General features: G+C 32.8%; 1 protein-coding gene across 1 annotated transcript in view; it reads right to left on the bottom strand.

Annotated features, from left to right (window-relative positions):
- LOC118919756 (disintegrin and metalloproteinase domain-containing protein 5-like) overlaps nt 1–12,118 on the bottom strand; it is a 34,514-nt gene extending 22,396 nt beyond the window's left edge. The window contains 4 exon segments of the mRNA XM_057504955.1: nt 332–521; nt 2,882–3,018; nt 5,583–5,657; nt 11,987–12,118. Coding sequence (XP_057360938.1) covers nt 332–521; nt 2,882–3,018; nt 5,583–5,657; nt 11,987–12,118 — 534 coding nt within the window.

The raw sequence follows: 12,118 nt of genomic DNA, 5'->3' as shown, positions 1-12,118 counted from the left end.
ATGGTCTACGTACGGTCTTTAGATGTTCATGTCTATTTTTGTTTGTTCATTGTTAAAGGTAAATTTCTTCAAATCCTTGGATAATCTTTGTGGTCACTAACTATAAATTTGGAGCTGATGCATACACTAAAGAATGTGAGAAGGCAATATCTGAAGACAAACATTATCTAAAGGACTATCGGTCTCTACTGTGAAAAAGAGCAAAATAAGGAGACTTAAAGGCTTCCATCTTTCCCAAAGAAGGTCATTTCCAAAGACAACATCTTTGTCTTCTTTTCCATCTATTATACATACAGGAAGTTAAAAAAGTTTTTTTTTAATTCCTATGAACTTCTACATTTCCACAATCACATTGTTCTCCCTCTTCCAATATTCCATTGCCACATATGCTCCTTGGTTTTTGTTGATAAACTGGTATATCAGGAAGAATGTGATGAATACATCCAAGGCCAGAATGTGAAGCAAAATATTTAGAGTCATCTAAGCTACAGGTGCTAAAATCCTTGACACCCCCAGATTGCCTGAAATACAAAAAACATGGGTATAACAAAAGTTATTACTGAGTATCTCTTCATGTCTCCTAATGCACGGCATTTTGAAGAAAGATTTAAAGAGCATTTTTCATGGAAATCATGAAATGAAAGAAATTTCCAAAATCTTTTTTTTTTCCCATCTATTCCTTTTTTAAACAAGACCTATTATTCACCTTTAAACATAGGACCTGTGTTATTCTTATTTATCTTCCCAGAGCCAAATAATTGAATTAAAAATTTTTGGCATCAGTATTTACTATAATTTTTATCCATTTCATGACATTTTTGTATTTGGTTTGTAAATGTGAACATGTTTGTATTGACTTTAATAGCATATTTTAGAGCTTTGATCTCCATAATGAAACATTTTTCAATTAAAAATCTGTTCATGGTGCTACATTATGAGAGAGGCACAGCAGGAGTCCTTCCCTGACAGAGTCCTGACAGAGAGCTGTAAGCAGAGTGATTTTATTGTGGACAAATAGTACCTCAATAAATTTGTTTTTTTATAGGGTATACAAATAAAACACTAAAAAAGATGGTAAAAAAGCCAGAAAAAGGGAATAGATGGAAAGGAAAATATAAAGCTGTTCTTATTTATGGATGATAAGATTGTGTTCATAGAAAATATTAAGTAGCAAGTAAAATCTCCTAGAATTTCTAAAGAGTTTAGCAAGTTTGTGGCACATAAGGTGAACATACACAAATCAATTATGCTCCTGTGTCTTAGCAATGAACAATCTGAAAATAAAATTAAGAAAACAATTCTACTCACAATAGTAAGAAAATAAAATACTTTAGGATAAATTTAACAAAACAAATACAAGACTGGTGAACTGCAAAAAACAGTATTTTGCTAAGAATAAGGAGACCTAAATAAATGTAGACATATGCCATATTCAGTCAAAAGACTCGATATTGTTAAGATGCAATGGGACAATACAATCCTTGTCAAAATCTCAGAAGTTTTCAGAAAAATTGGAAACCCAATAATAAAATGTATATGAAAATACAAAGGACCTAGAATAGCCAAAACAATTTTGAAAAGATGAAAAGACTTGGGGACTTGCTCTACCTGATTTCAAAATTCAGTATAAATCTACAATAATACAGTGTGCTTTTCCATAGGGAAGACCTACAGAGGAAAGATTTACAATGGAGATTCTAATAAAAAATCCACAACCTATGGGCAGCTGATTTGACAAAGGTGCCATAGCAATTAACTGGGGGAAAGGATGGGCTTTTGAACAAGTGGTATTGAAATAATTGGAGAATGGCAAAAATAAAAATGAACTTAAACACATAATAATAATTAACTCAATATATTATATAACTGATTATAAGACCTATAAAACCCTGATGCATAAAAGAAAAAACAGATATATTATACTTCATCAAAATTAAAAACATTTTCACACAAAAAAGGTATTATAAGGAGGAAATACTTGAAAATCATGAATCTGGTAAAAGACTCATAGCCAGAATATGGAAACAACTCTTACAATTCCAAAGCATGAAATCTCAATTTTTATTTAAAAAAAAAAAGGACAAAAGATTCAGTAGGCTCTTCACCAAAGAAGGTATGCAAAGCTATTAAGCATGGAAATATGTTTATCATCATTAGCTTCAAGGGAAATGCAGATTAAACCCAATATGAGATAATACAACATACCCACTAAGATGATTTAAATGAAACATGGTGGGGCTACCAAGTCTTGCTGATGGTGATGTGCAACAACCAGGACTGGCTACAAATTCATGAGAACCAATGCAAAATGGAAATGCAGGGCCTCTTGTTTTTAAAACAGGGGAAAAGTATTATTAATGTTACTAAAATAAAAAACTTTTTCCCTTCTCCAGCAGTCTCTCTCAATGGGTCATGGTGTTACTTATTTGTAATTTAATGTCTTCCTAAATAAAAAAGCACTTGTAAGTTAAATTGTTAACGTAAATTGTGCTGTTCATCCTTATGTTCTACAATGCCAATTTAAATGCAAATATCAAAGCATTTAACTTTATGCAGAATCACTGCAATTACACAAGTCATATGGCTTTTCATATCAAAAGGGCACTTTCAATCTGGCCAGAAAAGAATACACAAGCCAGACTCTGGAATGTAGGAAGGAGGCAGAGGTTTCCCCAGGCACGGAGAGGCCTGGGGAAGGATTGGGCCTCTTCTCGTCCGTGTTCCACCCGCGCTTGCAAAGAATATGTATTCTGCAGTTGTTTGGGGTAAATTGTTCTATAACTGTCAATCACTTGAGTTTGGTTAATAGAAACATAAAAGTTCCTAACCAAAAAAATGTTTTAAAAAAGAATATCTATTTAATAAAAAAACAAAATCTTACAGTGCTTCTGGTGACATTGTGCAAACATCTACTGAACAATAACAAGTGTCAGAATCGTCAAAACTTAATTCCACATTAAAGCCAAGCAACTGTACGATGCTGATAGTGTATGACTCCAAGGATAAACCCTCTGGATACTAAATATAAGGAAAAACAAAAAGAGTTTAGTAAGAATCCTACTCATTTAAAAAAATATTTACTATAATCAAAATTATGTAAAACTCATTTATAAAATGTATCACTGTATCCAAGATACCTATGTAGAAGCAACTGTAGTTGAATTATAAGCATTTAGACAATAGACTGATTAAATGTGGATGAATAAACACAAGTTTAATTTCAAAATACTTTTGCTTAATGACAATATCAGCTATCTTAGCATATCTAATAGAATCTTAAACACCACATTGTTTTGCTTCTTTGACTTATTTTAAACAAAATGCCTTTAATCTTTATTTTAATAATCAAGTCTAGATTCTTTTTGTAGCAGGCAGCCTCTAAAATGAGTCCCAGTGATCTCTGCCTCCTGGTATTTAGGTCCTGTGTTTTCCCACTCCACTGGGCTTACTGACTTGTTTCTAATAAACTGAATGTAGCATAAGTGATAGGTCATCATTTCCAAGGTAGGTATAAAAAGGCGGACATTTTGCACTTTATGTCTCATTCCCTGAGGGATGCCAGCTACCCTGTCATAAAGTAGGCCTTTGAAGAGGCTCATGTGACTGAGCTTGGAAAAGAGATTTCTGAGGTCTGTCAATACCACATGACTGCGTTTGGGAGTAAACCCTCTCCGCGTTGAACCTCGAGATTACTACAGACCTCGCTGACACCCGCTAAGCTGCTCCTAGATTTCTGACCCACAGAACTGTGCTGTTTTCATCTGTGAAGTTCCAGGACAGTCAATCATGTAGCAACAGAAAACTAATACTCTCCCTGGAGGCACTGCTGTTCTCATTTGCGTCATTTCCAATTTATGCACATGAACAGATAAGTATACCACGGTACATTTCAGACAGGAGAACAGTACTATTAATATCCTGAAAAGGAAATGAGCTATCAAGTAATGAAAAGGCATGGAGGAACCTTAAATGCATATTACTAAATCAGCCAGTCTGAAAAGGCTCCATGCTATCCAAATACATGACTCCAACTACATTCCAACTGTATGAACCTTCTGGGAAGACAAAAAAATTCATGGTGGCAGGCAGGGAGGGGAGCAATTAGTAGGCAGAACACAGAGGATTTGGGGGCAGTGAAAATCCTCTATATACCACCATAATGATGGATACAAGTCATTATCTGTCCAAACCCAAATAAGTACAACATCAAGATTGAACCCTAAGGTAAGCTATAGACTTTGGGTAATTTTGATGGGTCAATGTAGGTTCATCCTTGGTAAGAAACAAAATACCACCCTGGTGAGTGATGACAATGGGGGAGTCAGGCATGGGGGAAGGGGACCTGTGGATAATCTCTGTACCTTCCCCTCAGTTCTGCTTTGAAACTAAAACGCTTCATTGCTGGCATAAACAAAAACAATTCAGTTTCATATTCACATTTTAATCTTATACTGACATTTTTACAGCATTCTTGCTTAACTCATAAATTACTTCTTTTCCTTTACAAATTTTTATTACACAAATTCCAATGAAAATTAAAGTCTGAAGAATGGCACCAGGAAAACACACACACTAACCAGCCACTTATATTTAATAATTTTTATCTTCTGCTTTATTTGCACACACAATCTAAAACTTAGTCCTCAGCAACAGAACATTGCTTTCAAGGAGAATTAACAATAGTACTGAAGACCTGGGGAACTGCTCATGGCCTTTCCTAAACTTTGGCTGCGGGAAGACCAAAGAAAGGCAGGGTCTGAGAATAAAAACAGATCCTTAGGAAATGTCTGTTCTCTAGCCATGGTAAAAAATAACGCCTGGAACTGGTTTTAGATTTCTCTAGTCCATCAATATGTCTTTATTAGTAATGGTAACAAGTACATACCAAAACTGATTTTAATCTGTCTAACCTGTCAGTGGTAATTTACTTTGTTGTACGGGCTACTGGAAGTCAACCACTGTACAAATGGGCCGGCAGAGAAATCATTGCACAGACTTCTTTTTCTGAGGCACTCTGCTAGCTCCCTTTCCTACTTTTTAGATAACTTGTGAAAAGGAACATAACCCTGTAGTAGGATCTCATTCTCATTTTCACCAGAAAACAGTAGACTATGAATATTTGGTAGCTTTTTCTTCCTATGGGAGTATGCTCCTCCCAAACAGTAAAGAGCTGAATGCAATAATGTTACCTTAAAGCAGAAAAAGCAATGAATGTCACTTAATCTAAAAGCACATGAATGTATACCAATTATTAATTTTGAGAAGAAAATTGATGATATGCTTAATATTAACATTAAAGTTGCACTGATTATGTCATAAATATTAATGCAAGCATACCACTGTGGAAACAATTTGACTAACAAAGATCAAATATGTTTTTGAAAAACAGTATGATATCATGATCGGTTCAATGTTCTCTTTAAAAGCAATTATATACAGTTTAACTTTTATGGTCCAAATAAGTAATACAAAAAACTATTAAAAGATGTATAAACTATGTAATATATTTATTCATGCTTTAATGTATTAAAAAATTTTGAAATATGAAAATAATGAGAGCTAAGTGGATAATAATTACATACCAGAGCGACTCCTGCAGCAAAATTCTTATTACATATTTTTCCAGGAAATGTGGCTCCTGTAAAACTAGGATGTTTCTACTTTACATTTCCCTGTATGGCCCCGGAAGATGACTGGTTAGCCAGAGACGGGTAAGATTCCTCAAGGGAGGAACAACCTAAGACAGGCACAGTCGCAGGGGGCCATCTGGTGAGAAAATGGGGAGCAGCAGAGGTGAGGCTTAGAACCTCCCCCCTCATGTTCTGAGAGAAATCTTCTGCATACATGGATGTTTATTGCCCTCGTCTAGCTCGGATTAACACATAGTCTACAGGCACACACCTGATCATCTACATTTTGCTCTCTTACAACACTAAACTCAGTTTTCTACCTTTATCTCGTATCTACCTACCACTTCAGCATTTTAATAAAAATAATAATGATAGAGAAATGTGGTATCCACATATAAATCAAGTTTAAAAATCAAATGAATATTCATATTTGAACTGACTGTTTATAGTTCATAATGCATGAACAAAACCGAAAGCTTCTGTGATGACTGCCCTTGCACTGTTCACCATGTAACTTATTCACTATGTAAGAATTTGTACTCCATGTAAGAATTTGTTCGTTATGCATCAGAAGATTGGAGACTGATGAAAATTAGGCTTGGGGTGGATTAATGATTGTGCATTGAGTATTGACCCCCCTATACAGAAATTTATTGTTGTTAACAACTATTTGACCAATAAATATGAGAGATGTCCTCACAAAATATATATATATATATATATATAAACACACTTCCAATTGTAAAATAAATAAGTAACCGGGATGTAATGTATAGCATAAGGAATATAGTCAAAATATTGTAACAACTTGGTATGGTGATAGCTGGTACCTAGAATTATCATGTATATAAATGTTGAATCACTGTGTTGTACACCTGAAACTAATGTAACGTAATACTGTGTGTCAACTACCCTTCAAGAAAAAAAAAAAAAAAACTAGGATGTTTCTTGAAGCTAAAAAATAATAATTTTCCTAATAATTGCATTTATGAGTGGCATTATTAATGATAATAACTTTCATAGCAGCAAACATTAGTGAAGAATTACTATGTCCTAAGCACCATGCTACTCTGAATTAAACTATTTAATACATTTTCTCAACCCTTCAATGGTAAGAATATTTCAATATGTATTTGTAAAATATGAATTTGATAAACATCCAGAAGTATAATAAAGATGAGGTCTAACAGTTTATGCAAAATGTGCTACTGGTTATAATTTTTATCCTTTTTCCTCTATATTTACAGTCCTGAAAATTCAATTTTCTGTCATCTCTTCATTCATTAAAGATGAATAATGAATTATTTATTCATTAAAGATGAATAGTTTTCTGTGCATTAGGTTCTAGATAGTGTAACAATTCAATATTCTCATATTATTAAAAAATAAAAACATAAGAATTAATCAGATGAGAGACAAGAATGTAGAGATAAGAAGTAATTAAAGTTCATAAGACAAGAGAAATCAAAGAAACTGTCACATCCATAATTAATCTTCAGTTATTTCAATTCTTTCATGAAATTTTACCTTTATCAGATTATTTTATATCTGTTGATTAAAGTTTTTCAGTCTTGTCTCACACTAGTTCCTTGAGGACAAGTACTTTAACTACTATTTTTCCGCATCCCAAGGTGTCTGTCAAATTTATAGAACATAGTATAAAGGAAGGAAATGCTTATTTTTCAGAATTAGCATATGAAATCATTTTGGGTTGCTCCTTTGATGCTGTACAAATATGGAATACTATACTCACGCAAGTAAGTATGCAGTATGATGAGGTCGATAGAGGTGGTTATATATCCACTCTAAAAATCTTGATAATATATGATTAGGATTCCCTGTAGTAGAAATTTTGTTTTTATGTGATCATATTTCTATAGAAGATATTATACCAGTCAGTTTTAACTGGTTAAGCATCTAAAAGTAAAAGATAAATGAAAAAATAAAGTTCAACATGAAACTTTTATAAAAATATACGTAAGACATTTAATTCAGTATTTTGATTATGGAAACTCTTCAACAGCACAGCAAAATATTGTGCACATCAATTAATATTGCCTATATTTAAAAAATATATAAGCAAAATTGTTTTTCAGATTATCTGAATAACCTTCAGCCAATTATCTGAATAACCTTCTGCATTACAGACTCGATATCAGCGCCCATGTAATCAAATTGAAAAAGATAAATTTTTCTAAAAACTAGTGGATGTCATTAACACATCATATACCCTTTAAATGTACAATTAGCTATATTCTAAAATAGCCTACATTCCAACTGAAATCCAGAAAATCAATCCTGGTGCATAAATAATGATTAAAATAATTTATAAATGAATAAATTTAATTTATAACTTGATATAAATTATATATATACATATAATTATAGATATTTCTATAAATTTTTGAAAATGTTAATTTCTATAAAAATACATAAACATATTTAACAGCTTTATTTTTTAAAAAATGGTTAATGCACCCAACTTGTGGCATTACTTATTGTTGTTGAATATGGTACCACATTTTTTTAAATGTGATGTTTCAAAAAATACTTATTTCTAAAATATTACAAATCAAAAAATATAAGCATAGAGAGGGAGAATCCTTAAAGACAGGTTCACTGTTGAAGTGATCCTGGATTCTGTGTTTGAATACATCCTTTCACATCACCACATTAACTCATGCTCTAATGTAATCTTTATTTCATTAATCTCTTTCTATGTCTAATTGCTTAAAAATGTCAGGACAACATTAAGTACCGATGGTTATGCCAGGTATGTGAGGTGTGCTCCCAATTTTTCACAGGAAAACTTCAAATATTTATTAAGTGGAGCTCTGTTTAAGATTAGTATTCTTCTAGGTCATGTTCAGAAACACCTATTTACTAAATGTTTATCAATTCACTACATACATGTTCCGTAAATCTCCCTATACTAAAGTTTCTATAAAAATTGGGAGATCAGGAAGATGACTGGTTAGCCAGAGATGGGTAAGATTCCTCAGGGGAGAAGCAACCTAAGACAGGCACAGTTGCAGGGGGGCCATCAGGTGAGAAATTGGGGATCAACAGAGGTGAGGCTTAGAACCTCATCCCCCCTGTTTTGAGAGAAATCTGCATCCGTGGATGTTTTGTTGCCCTTGTCTAGCTTGGATTAATACTTAGTCTATAGGCACACACCTGATGATCTACATTTGCCCTCTTACAGCACTAAACTATGTTTTCTACCTTTATCTTGCATCTACCTACCACTTCAGCATTTAATTAAAAAAAATAATAATAATAATAAGGGAGAAATGTGGGATTCACATATAAATCAAGTATAAAATCAAACGAATATTCATATTTGACCTGATTGTTTATAGTTCATAATGTGTGATCAAAACCAAAAGTTTCTGTGATGACTGCCCTTGCACTGTTCACCATGTAAGAACTTATTCACTATGTAAGAATTTGTTCACCATGTAAGAACTTGTTCGTTATGCTTCAGAAGATCAGAGACTGATGAGAATTAGGCTTGGGGTGGATTAATGATTGTGCATTGAGTCCCCTATACATAATTTTATTGTTGTTAACAACCATTTGATCAATAAATATGAGAGATGCCCTCTCAAAAAATAAAAAATTGGGAGTTCAATTATTATCAAAGGCTTTTTTGATAAAGATTCATAACGATTTTTGTCTTTTGACATATTTCAGTAACATTATTTAATATTAAACCATCATATTTCTTGACCAGATCATTATATTCTATTAATATACTATCAAAATTAATGCAACATTTTGTTTAGAAGTTTGTGGCTTTAAGATGTGTGTGTGCATGTACACACTGTCATAATTAAGCAAATGAATGTTGCTTAGTAAATATTCGCAGTCCACCTAAATTTAAGTACCATGCTTTTCCTATATCCTAGAACTAGTGTTAGCATATGAACTATGACTTCCTGAAATGTTTTAAAGAACTTTCCTTCAAAGCTATACCTAATACTGGCAACTGACCAAAATTCTTTTTTTTTCCAGCATTTAGAGATACAATTTACATATAAAATCATGTAAGTTTAAGGTATACAACACAATCAAATTTGCACTTGCAAATTTGTTTTAATATTGAATTTGGTTTGCTTTAATATTCTCCAAAGCCATAGTTACATCATTTATCATTTTTAGTACCATAACAAGTTTACTTCTCTTTTGCCTAATTATACTTTCTACCCATTTTTTTCTTTTGTACCAACCAGATGTCAATTTACTTACTGATTTTAATGTTTCTGTTTATCATCAACTTACGCTCTTACTATTTGCCTGTTCTCTTACATTTCTCTTTTTTACAGTTTTTCCGTTGAAAACCCTGTTCATACATTTTTCACCCTTACTTTTCTAGTAGCAAATTCTTTCAAGAATATGAAATCCCTTTGTGTTTAGTTTTTGGTACTATCCTCTGTAGTAGGCATTATCCTTATTTACTAATGTTCAGTTCTCTTCTAAGGTGCAGGAACCCTTTCTTTTTTAAAGATAGACATAGCCAGGTGATTCATTCTGGCCAATAAAATGAGGGCAAAAGTGGTGAATGTTGCTTCAGATGGGCAGTATCTCCTTACTGCGGTCCAGGTCTCTGGTCTGCTCTTCTACTGGGTTGACAGTTGGAAAAGAAGCTATCAATATAAAAATGCCAAAATAATTTTATCTAAGCATTCTGGAGCACTGAGCCAACACCTGGAAGACAGCTGCCCTGGAGAGGCTGACATTGCATGAATGGAAAATAAGCAGTGTTTGGCCACTAAGATTTTGGGGTTAATTTTTACCAGAGCACCAACTAGAGGAGACCACTTACTCAAATGAATGGATTTTGTCATAAGGAATCAAAGGATCAGGAAAAAAGGGAAAACAAGCTACCAAAGGAAACCTATAGCTTTAATAACTGACCCTAATGAAATAAGATTAGACACTATCAGAAAAAAAGAATTCAGAATAATTGTCTTAAGAAAGTTTCATGGTCCACAAGAACACACAATATTAGGAAAATAACATATGAACAAAATGAGAAGTTAATCTAATAGAAACCACCCCCCTAAAAAAAAGATTAATTATAGACATGAAAAAGGCACTGACTTAGCTGAATAAGAGAGAGCTCTAATCTATACTTTCACTGGTAGTCTTCTTGAAAATGAAAAAAATAACTGACAGATTTTAGTAAATGAAAAGATGTTTCACTTTACAAAAGCAGTTAGACATCCTATACATATAATAAATGAATCAACAAACACTTGGTTTATTCACAATTTCAAAGAACTTAACTGCAAAAGCAAAATAAACATTTATCCAAAAAGGGTCAAAATTTTTATTACATCATTGAAATCACAAATGTAAATCATTTAAAAATACAATGCATAAAAAAGGACCTACCAGATTTTTATCCACAACAATATGCATTGCAAGATATCGAGGGAGTAACTTAAAAATTCTGGGTCTCTGAAAAACACATGTGAATTCTGAGGAATTTGCCCAAATTTACCTTCTGTTGAAATTATATTCAGAGATAAATTGAGAGGTGTGTCCCTACTGATTACATAACAAGATGGCTTTCAAAAACAAAAATTAGGTACTATTAAGAAAATTCCAGGCCAAAAAGTGCCCATGGTTAGTAAGAATTTTCAATGAGATCCTAAGCTATACAATAACCCAGGAATCATCTGAGTTTAGCAATAGCTGAAACTGGAAATATTAAGTTTATAACATAAATCTTTCTTTCCTTAATCTTGGATTTTCATAGTAACCTTCCATGTGGGCACATTTTCCTACTACCAAATATTATGATAAGAAAATATGGTTTAGAAAAATATTACTAAAGTCTATGATCAATGGCAGTTCACTTGAGCTGGGAATGTTTCTATAACAGTTTACAGGTCTTTGTGGAGGAAGAATTCATCACTTTGCTTTACATGCACCTTATGTAGGCCACTAATGTGATTCATTTCTGAACTCTAATGAAACAAAGACTTAACTTAGAAATCCAGGTCACATCGTATGTTCACCTAAATTATCAGAATAATTCAGGAAATGAAATAATTTACATTAACTATCCAAATGCCCACATGTGAAAATTAAGTCTTTGGTTTCTTTACTCCTATGTTCGTATATCTGTTTCCAAGATTAATTACCTACATTCTTGCTAAATTTTCACCTAATAACAAGCACAACAAAAAGCTTAATTTCGTTCTCTATCCATTTTAAAAATCATGCAGGGCCTTCATGAAGTAAAATGACTTTAACATTTGCAAGTCACCAAATTTTGCTCTGAAAATGCTTTTCATTTCACAAAATTATACCGAATAAGATAAAATTAAAAAGCCAACACTTACTTCTGAACTTTTACTGTCTTGATACTCCAAATTATTATGGCTGTATGTGTCATTGTCTCCCAGGAGATGAATATTAGGGTTATCATTTTCTTCTTCATAAATGATGTGCACGAATCCTGATACAGTCTCCAT

The sequence above is a fragment of the Manis pentadactyla genome, chromosome 7 (genome assembly GCF_030020395.1).
Source record: "Manis pentadactyla isolate mManPen7 chromosome 7, mManPen7.hap1, whole genome shotgun sequence".
Taxonomy (NCBI): domain Eukaryota; kingdom Metazoa; phylum Chordata; class Mammalia; order Pholidota; family Manidae; genus Manis; species Manis pentadactyla.
This window is presented reverse-complemented; position numbering and strand designations above follow the sequence as displayed.